At 38.1% G+C, this 19,968-nt stretch overlaps 1 protein-coding gene across 5 annotated transcripts in view; it reads left to right on the top strand.

Moving 5' to 3' along the window:
• Window positions 1–19,968, top strand: part of LOC111588280 (paired box protein Pax-7-like) — a 107,219-nt gene that overhangs the window by 53,059 nt on the left and 34,192 nt on the right. For all 5 annotated transcript variants that reach the window (XM_035943074.2, XM_035943073.2, XM_035943072.2 and 2 more), the window contains 3 exons: window positions 3,858–4,057; window positions 13,272–13,437; window positions 15,678–15,877. In XM_035943074.2, the coding sequence (XP_035798967.1) occupies window positions 3,858–4,057; window positions 13,272–13,437; window positions 15,678–15,877 (566 nt within the window). The remainder of the gene's footprint in view (window positions 1–3,857; window positions 4,058–13,271; window positions 13,438–15,677; window positions 15,878–19,968) is intronic.

The following is a 19,968-nucleotide window of genomic DNA, read 5'->3' as shown; positions in this document are numbered from 1 at the left end:
TCTGATTTCTGATCTAGAAACATTAATCTCTGCCTGAAGATCAGCAGTGGTCTTCCTTCTGTCTCTAGTACTTCAAATCTTGAGGTGCCTGACATCTGCTTCAGTTAGCTTTTGTTTTTGGCCTCTTCCTTGGTGCATTTTGTAAGTACCAGTCTCTGCAATAGTGTCCAAGGCATTCTTGACCACACTGTGAGATCATGTCTTGCCTTATTTGTCTTAAAGACCATCCAGCATCATGAAGTGCTTCGGACTCTGTCTTTCTTGGTGAGTTCCCTACGCTTCACCATTTTGAACAAGAGTGTGAAACTTCAAACTGAATTCACTTTTTTATACCCAAATGTGAGTCAGCACACTGGAATTCTCTCAGAAATTAATTAAGAATAACATACAACCATTAAAATAAAATTTCCTATTCAGGAATGCAAGTAAATAACTGTTATTTGGCATCTCAATCAAAAATATAATCATGTGCTTTACTATTTTTTCTGCTTTTTTGTAAAACAGTACATCTGAAAATTCATGGATAACAGCAATAATTATATTTTAGCATTAAAGATATAATTTTTAGTACAGAGCTTGCACATACTAAATTTCCCTTCACTAATTTTGATCTTCTCCTAAAATTACAAATGATTTACTGAGTTAGACAGTAGGTTTTTACTCAAAATAGTCATGTGGTTTGAAAAGTGATGCTTATTTTAAAAAGAATATCTTACCAACACATTATCCATTCTGTGATGTTTTCTATGATGTCTTACTATAGTTCACACTACCATACAGAATTGCTTTATATTTCATTATAAATATTTTCCAATGCCACTGTAGACAGCCCCATTTGAAATAAGTCTCTGCATGCATCAGATAATCGTTTTTGGCTCCCAGTGAACGGCAGCATGTAAACCCTTTCTTTCTGGTCCAGTCTCAGCAGTCTGAACAGATTATTAAACAAGTTCTTGGAGGTTTAAGGTCTTTATTTCTCAGCATAGTATAGCTGTTAAATAAACATATGAATGTGGTTGGTGGTGATTGTGAAACACGTAGCTGCTGAGATCATCAGCAACCAAAAGGGCGTCTCATGTTGTTTACAGCTCTTACATTGTGATTGTGTTATTTTGTTGCACAAATAATTTTTTTTTGTCTCTTTGTTTTTTTATGATGAAAACTGTGCAACATCTTGTTTTATTACAAACTTTTATAAGTCTTTTTTCAGAATTTATATGCAAAGGTGCATAACAACCTTACATAAAGGCTTCTACGTTGCTCATCACTCCTCTTTTGCATACCTCCAGATAATACAGACTATGCCTCCTAGTGATCTATATCAAAAAATGTATTTTTTTGTAGATGGATACGTGTAAAATTAGATAAACTATATTCCTATATATAATGTGAAATTACACTGACAACATAGTCAAGTAACAGGATAGCCCATTAGGTAATTTATTTTTTGGAGTCTGTCCCAGCTGACTAGGATGAGGGCAGGGTTCACCTGGACAGGTCACCTATCTGTCATAGGACAATAGGAATATATAAACACACTGAAGCAGTTGCCATTTTGCATTAACTGTGCTGCACCTTAAATAGCGCATAAGGCACAGCAGCGAACTGCTACATCAGCTAACATCTCATGACCAAACCACAGGAATGCAGAATAACAACTTAACAGAACATTCATGCCATTTATTATAAATTATATCATTATAAACACATGCTCTTTTAGAAGCCAAAGTGGTGAACTGATGACTTCAGATCACTACAGTTAACACCACTAACCACATGCAGTTATTCCAACAAAACACATAAATGAAACCTTGCATGGACACAAAGAGTTTATTAAACTATTTTCTAAAGACATTTGTAATAACAACCAAAATAATTCGCTTGCAAATTAAAAGGATATTGAATAATTAGAGAAATTAATTTTGACTAACTTCAACAACCTATACAAACCTTCTTAGACATGGACATATTGTATGTGAGTGAAACCAGGTGCACAAAAAACCCCCCCAAAAAACAAAAACCCTTTTGGAACTACTTTCAGCCTTCCAGTGCAGCTGGGATGCCCTGAGGCCCACAGTTAAAGAATGATGCTACAGATATCACCAAGGTGGTCTGAAAAGATTAGCACCCCTTATTCCAGTCCAACTCTTAACGACATGCCTCAGGGGATGCTGGAATATGCGGATTTTGATAAAGAACTGTATTTATTAAACACAAGAAAATTGTTTTGTCAGAGAAACTATTGAAAGCCATGTCATTTGAAGCATCATCTGTCCCTGTGCCTCTTTCTCTTTGTAGGAAATTATACATATGCCTATTGCTGCATTATATCTTTTTTACTTCCACACGATGTGATGTAAAACAGCACAGCATCTGAAAACATGCAGATGTGACACAGATCTTGAGAGATGGCATTAGCTCAGCTTTGATGTCAGAATTAACATTTGACCAATTGTGACGGGGTGTGGATTCTTAGATGTTGTGGAGAATTCTTGAAGAACCATGGTCATAAAAAAACCTTGGTTCTTCTGTTAGTGATATAGAATTTACCAGTGCTGTCCCAAACAAAACGTCTTTTCATACATTTTCAAATATGCTTTAGTGACATTGTAATTGATCCCATGATTTTATTAACTCGGAATGCATTTACTCTGATATAGTTGAGAACCGACAACAAAGAAATAGACCTGAAGTTGAGGCAAAACAGCCTCAACTGAAGGTTGAGGGTACAACACAGAAATGCCGAGGCTTTCAAGAATTCCCAGTGTGCTACTCTGCATATCTGGTATCCTGAAATGTCGGTTGCGACGGACATTCATTTCGGTTTGGACATAGAAACTATAGGTTTAAATCTTATGGATACGTTTCTTCTTCTCCTGACTATAGCTGAATATTAAGTTGGATAACCAGCTGTGCTGCAAATGACTGCACATTATACATAAAGTTTTAATGTTAGGGATGTTAGTGATAAATCAAATTGTTAATTAATCACTGCTGTTATAGTTAAACAGGGTAAAAATACATTTTAACCGATAAGGCAGAGGACGAAAGATGTGCATGTCAGAAATTGTATCATAATACCTGGTTGAGCCACCAGGAGCCTCTGACTATTTAATGAGATGGAAGACTGTGATTTGTTTGCTGTCATTTACACTGTAGTGAATGAAGTAGGCAATTGCTTAGACTGCAGGTAGATTGGTGTCGGCAAAAGAGACCATTGTAGAGGTTTAGCTAGCAATAGCCCACTATGATCTCTGTAGTGGTTAAAGTCTGGATCTGTAGATAGTGTATTCTCCATCTCTGCAGCTATGTGTCCCATAGATCTTAACCACTTCTGCAACATATGTCACAAGTCTGTGGTTAAGAATTTTCTGTATATAGAATTATACCCACTGTGCTTAATAAGTTTTAATGTCTAATCAGTTGATAATGCTGCTGACTATGGATTGAGACAATTGTTTAATAAATGAATCTCTAGTTTGGAGCAATAAGTAAATGATTTGTGTCAACATCTTACATTACAGCATACTTGCTACTGACATTAGATATCATTCCCAATAGTCATCAGTTAATTATTGGGGTTTCATTTTTAGGAACAGATTTTTCATTTAGTAAAGTAACAGATGGAGAGCAACTTTATTGGAAATAGTATGTTCTAATGAAAGAAATAAGATGTCACTAATTGTGAGCTTTGAAGCAACAAGTAATTGTTAGTATTCTATGTCCAACCAACCATGGCGCTCATTTAGGTAAAGTGAGATTAAGATCTTAATGTTTTTTTTTCCCCTTAGATAATAACATGCTTTTGGGAAAATATACTAATGATGAGTATGTTTGTCCTTGATGCGCTTGTCCAGGCAGTCGGATGGATGAAGTGTCAGATGTGGAATCTGAACCTGACCTCCCCCTGAAGAGGAAGCAGCGAAGGAGTCGGACTACATTCACAGCAGAGCAGCTGGAGGAGCTGGAGAAAGCTTTTGAAAGAACACATTACCCCGACATTTACACCAGGGAGGAGCTGGCACAGAGGACGAAACTCACTGAGGCTAGGGTCCAGGTAAGAAATTGACATCCAACAGTCCTGTTCATCCATTATGCTTCCTTTTATTGTTTCTGTTTCCTATCACTCACATGAAGGAACATGTCCTCAATTTACCTGTTGAAACTGGGGACTGGAATTGAGGTCTTGCTGAGAATGACATTAATGCTTCTTGAAGAGATCTTTCATTTGTTTCAATGGGACTATTATGCCTTTAATTAAAATGTTATACCGGAAAATTTTTTTGCCATCCTATATCTCTGGTAGATTCAGTATGTCAGTTGTTTACCACACCGTAATTGAAACAACGCTGGAGATGTTCTGTCAAATGGCCAAATCTCATTTTAGGAACCTGCTCTTGATCTATGTTAAGTTCTGACAGCTCCATGGTGCCCCAGTTGTGCTGAAGAAATACTGTAAAGCTCTACCAACAGCTGTTAGGTGCTCAGCAGTGGGGAAGGGGCTGCATTCTTTGTGCATGTCTCACTCCCCAATTTCTTGGCTGGAATCTGTTTTCCCACCACTTTGGAACACACTACTGTTTGTGAAATTCACAGTTGATCACAGTAGTCTGCACTTTCAAGGTAGCTTTAAGTGACAACAGCAATGTAGATTATTCAAGACCCAGAGAACCAAGACAATGAAAACTGGTTTTCATGTCATGAGAGCATGGCATGATAACTCATCCATCCCCTGTCACTAATCTCATATACAGTCAGGTTCATAAATATTTGGAAGTTGACAGGTTTCCACATTTTGGCGCTGTGTACCACCACAATGGATTTTAAATGAAACAATCAAGATGTGCTTTAAATGCAGATTTTCAGCTTTAATTTGAGGGTATTACATCCAAATCAGGTGAACAGTGTAGAAATTACACCACATTTTATATGTGCCCTCCACCTTTTTAAGGGAACAAAAGTAGTCGGACAATTGGCTACTCAGCTGTTCCATGGCCAAGTGTGTGTGTTTCCCTCATTATTTCATTTACAAGGAGTAGATAAAAGGTCTAGAGTTCATTTCACCTTTGGTATTTGCGTTTGGCATCTGTTGAGGTCAACTCAATATGAAGTCCTATCACTGAAGGAAGCCATCATTAGGCTGAAAAATCTAAATAAACCCATCAGAGAGATAGCAAAAACATTATGTATGGCCAAAGCAACTATTTGATACATTCTTAAAAAGAGAGCTATTGGGGCATCCTGATAGTAAGGAAATGCAGTAGTCCAGCCTGGAAGTAACAAATGCACAGGCTACTTTTTCCACATCCCTCTGAGACAGGATGTTCCTGATTTTTACAGTATTTCTCAGGTGAAAGAAGGAAGTCCTACAGACTTGTTTAATGTGTGAGTTAAAGGACATGTCCTGGTTAAAAAAAAAAAAAAAAAAAAACAGCTCTGAGGTTCCTCACAGTAGCACAGTAGTACTGGAGGCCAAAGTAATAGAGTAACTACATGCTTTGAAAGCAAGTTTCTGAGATGTTTGGGGCCAAATACAATGACTTCAATCTTGTCTGAATTTAGAAGTAGGAAATTACAGGTCATCCAGGTCTTTATGTCCTTAAGACAATCTTGCAGTCTAGCTAGCTGATTAGTTTCATCTGGCTTCATTGATAAATACAACTGAGTGTCGTCAGCATAACAATGGAAATTAATAATTCAATTCAATTCAATTTTATTTATATAGCGCCAATTACAGTCAAATTGTCTCGAGACGCTTTACAGAACCCATATGCCTGACCCCCAGAGCAAGCCAAAAGGCGACAGTGGCAAGGAAAACACCCTTTTAACAGAGAAAAAAAACCTCGAGCAGAACCCGGCAAGTGTTAATCCTCAAGATATGTCAACACCATATTTATTTTTTTTCTTCGGGAAATGCTTTCACAACAGTATTAAATATAGAAAAATTATTTATTTTGTCATCAAGCTTTACATTTGATGTCACTGAAATGTTTACTGACACTACATACAGCGCTTCTTAATAATATTGCCTAAGGGAAGCATGTATAATGTGAATAGTATTGGTGCTAAGACAGAACCCTGAGGAACTCCATGATTCACCTCAGTATGCTTAGAAGAATCATTGTTGACATGAACAATATGGAACCTTTCTGAAAAGTAAGAATGAGTCCAAAGCTGTTCCTTTAATGCCAATAGAATGTTCTCATCACTGTAATAAAAGTTTGTGGTCGATGGTGTCAAATGCCGCATTAAGGTCCAACAAAACAAGTATAGAGACCAGTCCATTATCTGACACTATGAGAAGGTCATTAGTAACTTTCACCAGAGCTGTTTCTGTGCTATGATGCACTCTGAAGCCTGACTGAAACTCTTCAAACAGGTTTTCTATTGTTAATGTTCAGATAATTGATTTGCAATTTTAGAGAGAAATGGGAGGTTGGAAATTGGTCTATAGTTGGCTAAAACATCTGGATCTAGAGTGGGCTTTTTAAGTAAAGGTTTGATTACAGCAACCTTAAAAGCCTATGGTACATAGCCTGTTACTAGAGAGGGACTGATCAAATCTAACACTGAATAATTAATTAAAGGTAAAGCCTCCTTGAGCAGTCTAGTTAGGATAGGATCTAAAAGACATGTCGATGGTTTAGATCAGGTAACTGTTGAAATGAGTTCAGAGAGATGTATAGGAGTGAAAAAATCTAAATACCCATTGGGTCTTACAGCTAACTCTAAAGCAACTGTACTCGATGATACATCTGTGACAGTTGCAGGAAGGGAGAGATAATTTTTTTTCCCTGATTGTTACAATTTCATATGTAAAGAAGCTCATGAAGTTGTTACTGCTCAAAGCTAAAGGAATACAAGGTTCAACAGAGCTCTGACTCTTTGTCAGCCTGGCTACAGTGCTGAAGAGAAACCTAGGGTTGTTCTTGTTTTCCTCTATTAAAGATGAATAATATGTTGTCCTGGCATTACGAAGAGCTTTTTAATAAATTACTAGACTATTTTTCCAAGCTACATAAACTTCCTCTAAACTAGTGGAATGTCACTTCCGTTGCAGCTTTCATGATGCCTGCTTTAAAATCTGCAGCTGGGAATTATACCAAGGAGCAGGTCCTCTCTGAGATAGAACTTTCTTTTTCAAAGGTGCAACACTATCAAGTGTCGTATGCAGTGAGGCTGCAGCATTATTAATGAGATAATCCACTTCTGTGGAGGTAAAGCTATAATAACTGCCCTCATTTTATCAGTAAATGGTGCTGAGGTAGTGGAATGTTCTGGAATGGCCAAGTGAATCACCTGACCTCAGTCCAGTTGAGTATGGATTTCACTTGCTGAAGACAAAACTAACTTAACTTGAAAGTTCTGTCTTTACCACAAGCTTTACAACTCCTCAGTGTCCAATGATTCCTTGTAATAACTTTACCAGTGTCTTGATGAGCTCAGATTGTCTCACATCCTCAGTAACAGACAAGAAAGCTGCTGTTGCTCTCTTCTTGGTGGTTTCTGACACTGAAGGGTGGGTAGAGTAATTTATGATGCGGCCAAGGTAATGTTGGAGGAAATGTCAAAATACAACTTGAAATTAAGCTAGCCCCTAACCACCTGGGGATTCTTGAAGCTGCTGGACATTGGAATGGGACTGGCAGGAGGCTGGCAGACTGAAGGATTCCCGAAGTTTGGGCTGGTACCTGGTATATGCAGCAGCTGGAGCTTGGGCTCGCGGCTGGTAGCTAGGGGCAGTTGTAGTTTTTGGTTGCAGCCATGCAGAGATAGATCCAAGGAGCTGGTAGCCGAACTGAGCTGAAAAGGTGGGGCAAATAGCAAGAAAGCCTAGAAATAGGGGCTGAGTCATTCAAGGGACTACCTGACTGTTGACTGTACATTCTGGCGACGTGAGGGTGGCAAAGGAGTGTGGAAGTGGCTACAGCTGGTGGGACTGGGAATTCAGACTCTAATGCACCTGTCTCCACTCTTGTAATCAAGTCCACATTCACACACAAGTAGGAAAACAGAGAGCAATTGTAGGCAACAAGGGCCTAGAGGCAGAAACAGAAGCTGCATTACTTTTGCCTGAGTATTGGAGTCCTACTGTAGCGATGAACAGCATTCTTCTAAAACATAATTAGATTTCATTTAGTGTTTTATTGATGCACAGTCTAACATGTGATGCTTAAAGGTCCCAAAATGTAGCTCTTTTTAACAAAGTAATCGAAGTCTCACATGCCCCCAGTAGGTGTTTTGAATTTTTCAGGTCAAACTACTGTAAATACTGTTCTTTCTTAATTACAGTGGAACTTCTGCTGTCTGAGCCCCTTTCCAGCAGAGGTCAAATTTACAGCACAGCTGTTGTTTTGATCTCATGTGTATGGTGATTCTGTCAGATGGGCAAGCAAGAAACAAACAGATGTAGGGCTAACACTAGCAGTTCAGCTTGCACTGAAGCTCAAAAAACTGAAAGCATAGTAACCCACCATGTAATTTTTTCTGAGTTTTTAAAGCACTCATAAAGTGTCCACAATTTCAGATTGTCTCTCAGCATTACAGTTTCCACAGAAGTCTCTCCTGTGGGCACACAACCAAAACTTATGGTGGCATTTGCCACTTTAGTTGCACAACACACAAACACTGAGGATTTTCCTATTGTTGTGGGGACATTCATATTTTAGAACACTTTAACTGCTTTTTCACTAGGCTTTATTGCGATGAAATCTACATAATTTGTCCGATATGAAAGCATCTAATTAAGCTTTGATACTCCTTTATTTAGGTGTTTCCTTTTATTTATGTGCACGCACTGTTCATGAAGTAAAGTAGAGGCATTTATTTCTGTTCTCTGCCAGAACAAGTCAGATATATGGGACTCCAGGACCCCTCTCACAGTACCTAGAGCATCCACAGGATGTTCTGCATCATGTTATGCAGGTGGCTTTAATCCATGTATGTGCTGACTATAATAATAATAAAACAGTATTAGAGTGTAAATTACCATACACTTTAACCACAATTGATTTCTAAACTGTGTGTAAGACATTGAGTACAGTAGTATTGTTGCAGTCACTGTGCCAGTAATTTTTGACTAGTTAAACATTATGCCACTCACATTTATTTATTATTTTTTTTTTATTTATTCATTTATTTGATCAGGGACCATGTAATTATCATAGAACACATAGGATTGATGCATTACATATAGAGTGTGTAGCATTGAGCTAATTTGCAACTCCTGTCCCTGCTTGGGCTTTTAAGTAAAAGTAGTCAAAGGATCAACAACACCAATAAAAACAGCACAGACAGCATTAGAAACCTATAACCCCCACCCACACATGCACACACACACACACACACACACACACACACACACACACACACACACACACACACACACACCACACACACACACACACACACACAAACACGCACAATGACACAATCCACAGTCAGTCTGACCTCTTAGATGTCATAGGTGGGTACATTCTTGTTTCTTTCAGCCAATGCTTAACTTAATTTAAATTTACACTTATGTAATAACACAGATGCCATTTCCCATTGTTGAGACTGTCATGATATATGAAGCTAATATTAGCTGTGATCAGCCTTTCACATCACCATGGAGGAATTTTGGTCCACTCTTCTTTGTAGAATAGTTCTAATTGAGTCACATCAGATGGTTATTGATCATGAAGTGCCCATTTAAGGTTCTACCACAGCATCTGAATTAGATTCAAGTCTGGACTTTGACTCGGCCACCTTAATTTTGCTCTTTTTGAGCCTTGTGCTTTGGGTCATTGTCTTGCTACATAAACCATTTATGTTGAGCTTTAGGTCATCAACTGATGGTGGATATTCTCCAGGAAGATTTACTGATAGAGAGCAGAATTCATGGCTTCATCAATTATGACAAGTGGTCCAGGTCCTGTGGAAGCAAAGCAGCCCCAAACCATCACACTACCACCACATGTTTCACTGTTGGTATGATGTTCTTCTTGTCGAATGTAGTATTGACCAGATGTAACAGACCCATGTCTTTCAAAAAGTTCAGGGTTGTTGGTTTCTTTTGTGACCTCCTGGATTAGATGTTGATGTGCTCTTGGAGAAATGTTGGCCAGTCCTGGGAAGGTTCACCACTGTTCCATGTTTTCTCCATTTGTGGATAATACTTCTCACTGTGACACTGGAGTAGACAGAGCTAGCCTGGCCCAATCCAGTTGTAATAAAATCCTCCCACCAAGCTGACACATTAACTTGGTACATATTGTGTGTCCAGTCTGTCCAAAAAACAGGGCTATGTGCAATTATTTTTTGGCTAGGAGCAGTAACTTCCTAGAGTATCGTTTGTTTGCCAGAGGCAGGCCAAGAAATGTGTTTTACTGCCAGATTTTTAATTTCATTCAATTTTGATTTATTTTTCAAACAAATCATCTTCAGTCAAGTCCTCCTTAACACACAAATTCAGTGTGGAGTATCAAATATAATTTTAGTTTGATTAAATTCAGTGAGTCAAAGACATTTTCAGGAGATTTTTTTTTTTAAATTTTCAATGGATAGTCTTTGTTTAAAGCATTCTAAATCAACAAATCAAACAGCTGCAATAATAAAATGAACTAATGAAATATTTTGTTAAATATTTTCTGTAGCTATGGTCAGGAGGATGTGGCTGTAGTAGAGTTCATATTCTACTACTTTTCACAGTCTCTTTGGTCCACAGTCTTTGTTCTGCAGAGGCAGTGGGACTGTTGAGTTGATACTTCTTCTGCTCCTCTTGCAGAAGTACCTGGGGCGACAACACCTGTTTTAATTATTTGAGTCTCCTCCACAGAAATAGAAGTCCAAATGATGTTCTCCACTTGAAAGGCATGTTTTCATTTGCTCCAAATGAAAAAGGAGGATTCCTGGAGAAAGTGGGTGGGTGGGTGGAAAGCTGGAGGCAATGCATAGCTTCCTGCTACAGCTCCTTGATATGTGGTGTGTGCGTGTGCTGTATACACATGTATCAATACACGCAAGTGGTACTGTTTGATTCAAATGACATGAATGGTAAAAATGCAGTTATTTTGTGTCCCGATGTGGAACAGTGAGGAACAGCCAGTGGAACATAAACAAATCCAGACTCTGTCAGTGTGGTTCCTGCCGACTAACAAGCTGATACTTGCTTCTGTATTTTAGTAGGTTTTAATTAAGAACTTGGAAATTAGCACCCTGCTGAGTTGAAAGAGGACAGTTTAGCTTCTGGCAATACACAGCCCTTTGTCATTTCACAATCGCTATTAAAGCAGACTATAATCCTTCCCTAAACTTAACAAAGTGCTGCTAATGTCTGAAAAGAACAAAAAAAAAAGAATTAAACAGTGTCTACAGTTGGATGTTGTACAGTAAGATTGGATATTTTCTCAGAAAAGTAAGTTTTTGTGAACACAAATTTCAACATTTTTGTGTGACTTATCAAATGTACAGGTGCATCTCATATTTTTAGAATATGGTGGACATTGCTCAAAGTGAAAATTATTTATATTCTACATTCATTACACATAAACTGAAATATTTGAAGCTTTTGATGATAATAGCTTGTAGCTCACAAACCTAACCTCTGATTTTTTGGGTGTTTTATGAACTGCAAGCCATTATCATTAAAGTTAAAAGAAGTAATAGCTTGAAATATTTCAATTTATGTGTAATGAGTCTAGAAAATATACAATTTTCACTTAAAACAATGTCTGATGAAAAATCTGAAGTCCTTTTCACTATATTCTAATTATGTGAGATATAGTTGTATTAATTGACAGGTTTTAATTCATTTTAATGATTTTCACAAGTGAAAGGACTGCAGAAAAAAACAAACCTTATTGTTAACAATATTTCATAAAAACCTATTGCCCCCCAAAAGAAGACTAAAGTGTACAAAGCACACTGTTGTCTTCCTCAGGAAAAAAACTCAAAATAAGATACATCCCCACCTCCAGCATTCCTTTTTATTTGGTTTGGTTCATTACACTTTGTGTTGAACCACAAAATTCTTAAATTAAGTAAAACAAAACAATAAAGTAAACAAAAACAATAAAAAGTAAGATGGCATTACAGTAAAATAAAACTAGGTCCAGATGAAAGTAAACAAGCTGAAACAATATGATGTTAAACTGAATTTGTATTTGCTTAGTCAAAGTTAGGAACATTTGAGTTTCATCATATGAACATGTTAGAGCCATTGAGAGGTTTGTTTTCTCTTATGTTGAGGATGATTATTATTGAGGATGTTGCACAGCTGACATGAGACCCCTGATAGGTGCACCAGAGTAACTGTTTTTGTCGATAAGTCTCTTCCGGCCTGCCAGAAAATCTATTACGCATATTTTGCTTTGACCCAGCGGCTGACTTGGAGGTACTTAAACAGTGGCGAGTTGTATTTTTGGGACAGTGGCGGAAACTACACAATATAACCTCCGTGTATTAGTTCCCAACTATTTTGATCACTATATCTGTCCAAATCTTGAGTGTACTGCAGTAGGATTTGAAATGTTTGATTTTTTTCATAGTGGTGTGCTTTTAAATAGCAACAGTTTACATTAAGTTATTATCATATGAGCCTCCTGCCCTGAAACAAATGTTGTGTGTTGTACTTTAGGGTTCTTGGTGACTGTACTCTGTAATTACTCGAGGAAGGAACTCCACTGGATCCCTGAGGTTGTTTGCAACCTCTCCTATGGAGCCAACTCCCATTTTTTGTTCCTGAGCTATCACTTAGTTATGATGCTATAGGCTTAGCCTGCACTGAGGGCTTTTTCCCTTACACTGTCAGTGGGTTCCCCCAAAAGCCACTTTGTACACGAACCCCCTCTCTTTGTAAATCAGATGGCACAGATGGCATGGATAGATGGATGACAAGGTAGGCAGGGAAATGTTATGTTAATTGGTTTTACTTTCTGCTTAACAGACATACATATAGATTTTTTTTTACTAATATTTCATAATGCGAACAGTAACAAAAAGGTAATTTTCTTTATTTCTGTAAATATGTCAACATAAGTTCAGTTACTACTTCCTACTTCAGTTTCATAACTGAAACTAAAGTATTACTGGAAAATCAAGAAATATGAATAGATTATAACATAATTTATACACTGACTGCAAAATCTCAGTATCTCGCTCTTGCTTCATCCTATTTAGGCCAAATGAGGAACAAGTGTTCTATTAATCGTCAGTTTCTCAAAATTTGACTCTAAAAAAATGTAATGGTTAACAAGCTGATGTCTTTTGTTATTTGTTTGCTTTTTAAGGTGTGGTTCAGTAATCGAAGGGCCAGGTGGCGAAAACAAGCTGGAGCCAGTCAGCTAGCAGCATTCAACCACCTTCTGCCAGGAGGATTTCCTCCGACAGGAATGCCAACGCTTCCTACGTACCAGCTGCCAGAGTCCAGCTACCCAGGCAACTCTCTCTCTCAAGGTAAGGCAGGTACCACCTTTTTATTGATTATGTCCAATTGTTGCATCTAGTTGCCAACACATACTTGAGACTCTAGGTTGTTTTGGTCCTCCTCTTCCCCATAAAAGTAATTGATGAAGGACATTTTTAGACCTGTAATTCTGTCTGAACAGACAGCCAGAAATGAAAATGTCCTAAATACCTAAAACCTAAGTTTTTTTGTAGCCACACATATGAAGTGAACCATGTGATCAAATCCAATTGGAATCAAGTCCACAGGACACCAACATGATTTAGTCTTCCCCCTGCAAAATACATAATATCATCATGTTGATGCACAGTATGGTGTATTGGATTGTTTATCCTGCAGTGAGGCCTCAGTTTGCATAATATTATATGCAAACTGTTATACACTACCCTTCAACAGTTTTAGAACACCCCAATTTTTCCAGTTTTTATTGGAAATTATGCATGTTAATGTCTCGTTGTACTCTGAAATGAAAGCATGGAACAAATAAACAAATGAAACAGCAAAAAAAAACCAAACAAAAAAAAAAAAACTGTTTAAAAACCAAAATGTATTCTAAACTTTTGCCTCATCAAAGTAGCCACCTATGGCAGATATAGCAGCTGAACACACTCGTGTCAATCTTTCCACAATGGACATCAAGCGTTCTTCAGAAAGTTCTCCCGAACTCTGTTGAAGAAGTTCCCATAAATATGTGGCACCTGTAGGTTGCTTTGCTTTCACTCTTCTGTCCAGTTCATACCAAAGCAGCTCCATATGGTTTAAGTCTTGAGACTGTGCTGCCACTCCATGTTTTCAAGCTTACCATCTTGTTCTTTTTTCCCAAGGTAGTTCTGGCATAGCTTGGACTTATGTTTTGGGTCATTATCTTGCTGTAGAACGAACCCCTGACCAACTAGGAACATACCAGAGGGTACTGCATGGCGCTGCTGAATGCTATGGTAGCTGTTTTGGTTCAGGGTATCTCTCACTCTGTTCAAGTCACCGACCCTGGATCCAGCAAAACAGCCCCAGACCATCACACTTCCTCCACCTTGTTTGACAGTTGATGTCACACACTGAGGAACCATCCTTTTGCTGACTCGACGGCGAACAAAAAATCCTGCTTGATGAACTAAAGATTTTGAATTTCGATTCATCAGTCCATAATACCTCCTTCCAGTCTTCAGTAGTCCATTGGTGGTGTTTCATGGCCTAAACAAGGCTTTGGATCTTCCAGACCTCTTCCTGTCAGAGTTTCTCCCAGAGTGTCTTTTGATGGTGAAGAAAACTGTTCTCACTGACACCTTGACTTTCTGCACAATTTCTCTGTAGGAAAGACCTACATTTTTAAGTGTTATGATGGTCTGTCTTTCTTCTCTTGTTAATTATCTTTTCCTCACCATTTTTATAGTAACACACTACTTTCTGCAGAACAACACTGTTCAAATAATGCTCTCAAGGGTATGGTGCCATGGTGTGTTCCAACACTACTTTTATGCAAACAGAGGGGGTTGTAAGTAACGAAGAAAAGTTGGGACACCTGTAGGATTTGGTAGCACCAACTTTCAAGGCTTGATCAACCTCCATTGCTGCAGAACACCTTTAAGCTGTTAAGTCATTTCTTGTTGCCTGAAAAAGGCCTCTTTGTATAATTCTGAAATGTACATCATTTTTCAGTTTTGGGTAACTTTGCCTTTTTTTAACCTCTGGCAGTTCACCACTTACCTTTGTACCATTTCATTCTGTTCATTGGACTTGAATTACTGGAATTTCAATAAAAAACTGGAAAACTGTGGCATTCTAAATCTTTCACCGATAATCTATATATATACTACAGGTCAAAAGTTTGGACACACCTTCTCATTCAATGCTTTTTATTTATTTGTATTATTTTCTACATTGTAGATTTATACCGAAGATTAACACTTTTTTGTTTCCGACATAATTCCATATGTACTCTTTTATAGTTTTGATGTCTTCAGTATTAATCTACAATGTATAAAACAATCAAATAAAAAACATTGAATGAGAAGGTGTGTCCAAACTTGCAACTGGTAGTGTATATATAGTTGCCAATGCTACGACTTTTCACAGTTACATCCATGAAACAATTTTTTTTTTGTTTCGACTGGTAGGAGAGGGAAACTGTTTAGCCATTGTTCTATTTACAAACAAGAAGTAATGTTTTATTTATTTATTATTAATAGAATATTTTTAGCTTCTCAGCCATGTGCTGTTGTGTTATATTCAGATGGTGGTGGTACAGTTCACCGACCCCAGCCTTTACCTCCATCCACCATGCACCAGAGTGGTCTGTCCAGCCCTGACAACAGCTCTGCCTATGGTCTGACCTCCAACCGCCACGGCTTCTCCAGCTACTCTGACACCTTCATGAGCTCTGCAGCACCTAGCAACCATGTCAACCCTGTCAGCAATGGAATTTCCCCACAGGTAAGGCCTGCTGAACTGCTATGACATTCGTGCTTTGTGATGTGTACTCATGTCAACCTAGACTGACTCATGAATCAAGTAAAATAGAACTAATCTGAAACCTCAGTCTCTATGTCATCTACTCATGTCAAGTCAACTGAACATCAAAAATCAGTATGTTAAAAAGAATTACTTGTTACTTTGTCATTAATTTATTAATCTGCAAATAGGAAATGAAAAAGGGGCCAGAGAGCAAGTCTGATTTTGAATTTGTCTGACCAGGAAGTTACTGACTTATTTGTATGTTACCCTTGATAAGCTTGCAGCAAAAATGGTCAGAGAATCCTCCAAGCTTACAGTGCCTATAAAAAGTATTCACCCTCCATCAAAATATTCCCCTTTTGACACTGAATTATGGTCAATCAATTAAAAGTAAAAATGTAAAGTAAGGAATTGCAAATGTATTCAGCTACTTTAAAATGACTCACCTAATTCAACACAGGTGTAGGCCATTGGTGCTAGAAGTCACACAATTAGTCAAATAAAGATTTTCTGAGGTCAGTGAATGTGTCTCAAAGTAATTTCAGTATAAAGACACCTGTATCTGGACAGTCCAGTCACAAGTGAATCAGTTCTCCTGGATTAAACCACACCATGAAGACAAAGAAACATTCTAAGCAATTCCGAAAGGGTTATTAAAAAGCATAAGTCAGGCAATGAATACAAGGAAAATTACAATTCACTGAATATTCCCTGGAGTACAGTTAAATCCATTATTAGAAAATGAAAGGAATATGGCACGTGTAAATTTACCTAGAGCAGGTCAACCTCAAAAGCTGAGTTACTGTGCAAGAGAGTGACTAGTAAGGGAGGCCAAAAAGACACCTATGAATGAATTACAAGCTTTAGCATCTGAGAAGGAGGGTCCTATCTACATATACAACAACTGTTGCCCATATCATTCACCAATCAAAGTTTTATGGGAGAGATGCAAAGAGAAAGCTGCAGTTGAAAAAGGAGCTCATATTACATCTTAAATAGAGTGCACCAGAATGTATGTGGAAGACTCGGAAGTCAAAAGGAAGAAGGTTCTTTGGTCTGATGAGACCAAAATTGAGATTTTTGTCAATCAGACTAAACACTGTGTGTGGCAGACACTGTCCATATTCATGACACTGCACATCGTCACAAACACACCATCCCCATCGTGAAGCATGGCAGTGGCAGCATCATTATGTGAGGATACTTCAAAGCAGCAGGGCCTTTAAGTCTTGCAAAGGTAGAGGGTCAAATGAATGCATCAAAGTATAGGGAAATCCCAGAGGACAGACTGATGCAGTCTGCAAGAGAACTGTGACTTTTAAGAAGATTTGTTTTCCAGCAAGAGAGTTACCCAAAGCATATAGACAAAGCTGCACAGAACTTCTTTCAAGACATAAAGGTGAATGTTATGGAGTAGCCAAACCAGTACCTGGGCCTTAGGCTAAATGAGAATTTGCATTTGGACTTGAAAAGTGTGTTTTTTCACAATCCCTGTGCAACTTGACTGAGCATTCGCCGTTTTGCAAATAGGAATGGGTAATGGGAATGTGTCCAGATGTGCAAGGCTAATGGAGACATATCTACACATTCAAAGGGACATTCACTAAGCACTGAAATAAAGAGGATGTATACTTATGCATTAACTTCTTGTAGGTTTTACACTTTTAATTAACCACCATGCGCCCATGTGGATATTTTTGTCCTTTTCATTTTAAACTTTTTGGATAATGTTAACTGTGTGGCTGCTGAAAACAAGAAGGACTCAATGACAAAATCGATGTCCTTGTTAATATGTGACATACACCAGCCTGTGATGATGCACAATAAAGTTCCTCTCAGCATGTAGTTACAGGGGTGTCAAACTCAATCACAGATGGTGCCAAAAGTAAAAACTGAGTCCAAATCAAGGGCCAAACTGGGTCAATATTTATTGAGAAACAGATGTAAACCGGCCATATTTTTCAGACTTATTTTGACAAATTCATCATACAGAAATATGAGCTGTCTGATATAAGATGTCTTATATCATTCAGAACAAACCGATCTTAGAGAATAAATAAACAAGATCAAATTTAAAATGAAAGACACATTATGGGATTTAAATTATTTTGTAGTCCTCAGTCATTTTTAATGAAAACGTTTTATTGCAGGCAGCTAAAACTGCCAAAATAAATAGAATTTCCTTCAATGAAAATCTTAAATTGCTGTTTTTTTTATTGACGCCAACAAACGGAATGAGATTATTTTTGATCAATCTGTTGAAATGCACACATATTTCAAACATATGGCTACAAATGGTCTGTAATCATGTGACGCCAAGAGAAAATTGCAAAAAGAAAACATCCAGTCCAGATGCTTGGCAGTTTTTCTTGACTGCAAGTTCAATGTTCGGAGTCAGATTTTGAGCTGTGGTGATTCTAAGGATAGAGTGATAGAGTGTGTATCAGTGAGACGACTCCTGTTTGATGTTTTGTTCATCTTCTTCACAGAGAAAAATTGCTCACAGTTTTTCAGTGTTTTCCAGACTACCGTATATGGAAAATACTTACATACTGCATCAAAATCAGTGTTTGTGCTAATCATTAAATGTCACAACAATAATCTCTATCTCTCTCTAATCTCTATTCAAACACAAATATTTACAGTAATTTACAAGAAGGGCAAAGGGGAAAAATCAACTCATGTAACAGCGTACACAAGGCTGACTTCTCCCAAAGGAGACAACTATAGGCCTGGAAGGGAATTACACTAACCAGAAGTACTGTGGAAACTATGGAGCAGGACAGAATTCTAAGATACAAATTATCACACTATGGAACAGATTCAATCTTATATAAACAGAATCTACTTACAAGACTGGCTAACCAAGACTTGGTACAATCAAGCTAGAAAGTCAGACGCAGCATATTGCTGTGTAACATGATTAACATTAACAATACGCTGAACACCGCGAAACAAAACGGAGTGGTAACTAAATGCTCAACAGTACACACAAGCACAAAGGTAATCTAAATACCCCAGAGAGAGGATGAGGGAATGGGGGAGGAGGAGGTGCATGGAGAGGCAGGAATACCGTTTCCACAAGTGCAGGAGCCAGGTGGAGGATCCAGGAGATTAAGCCTGGCAGGACCAGGTTGGAACAATCCGGCAGCAACTGAGGCTGAGGTGGAAGGTAGACAGAGCAAGTAGGGAGGGTCACGCAACTGAGGCCAGAAGAAACACCGGTAAGCACAACAAAATAGAGCTACAACAGAACAAAGGTCTGGGTTGTATAACAGAGATTGTTAAACCGTCTGGCATCGACTAGTGGTCTGAGCCAGGCTTCTGTGGTGAAGTATGATGAGTTATATGTGGACAACTGCCCAGCGCAGGTGTGTTCACTCAGGTGATTATCCAATGGCTGCACCTGAACGCATTCCACACACAAACCTCACTGATGCCCACAAGAGGGAAAGGAAGGAGAAGGAGGGGAAAGGGAAGGCTGCTACTAAGTGGAGCTGGAGGTGGAGGGCATGACATAATCAGAAAATAATTTTCCACTTAGCACTTACTATAGAGAAATAATTAGATTTTTTTTCATTGTAAAATATCATGATGTGAACAGACTATAATTTCCTGAAAATGAGTTACCATTTGGTAGGATCCAGAGAGATGTTATGACATTGAGGTGGAACATAATATCAATATATAACATTTTTTGCCATTGTTTTTGACTTGAACATTCTTATCTTTAAGACCTTTGTGTAACTTTTTTAAAATGGATATTTCAAGGTTTATTACTTTGTATAAATCAGTTTTCATTTTGGGGCTGCACAGTGGCTTGGTGGTTAGTACTTTCACCTTACAGCTAGAAGATCCCTAGTTCATATCTCATGATGTCTCTGTAAGTTGGCAGTACTTAAGGAGGATGTCAAAGACCAATACTTCATGGTTAGTCAGGGAATCCCGAATGCAGATGCAGGATGCAGACAGAACCAAACAAATGAACTTGTTGTTTTTATAGCCCAGAGGCCAGGAATTACATCCATATTGGATGATTCTACATCTCAAGATGTTTGTTCAAAGCCAAC

This window comes from Amphiprion ocellaris, chromosome 8 (assembly GCF_022539595.1).
Source record: "Amphiprion ocellaris isolate individual 3 ecotype Okinawa chromosome 8, ASM2253959v1, whole genome shotgun sequence".
Classification (NCBI taxonomy): Eukaryota; Metazoa; Chordata; class Actinopteri; family Pomacentridae; genus Amphiprion; species Amphiprion ocellaris.
This window is presented reverse-complemented; position numbering and strand designations above follow the sequence as displayed.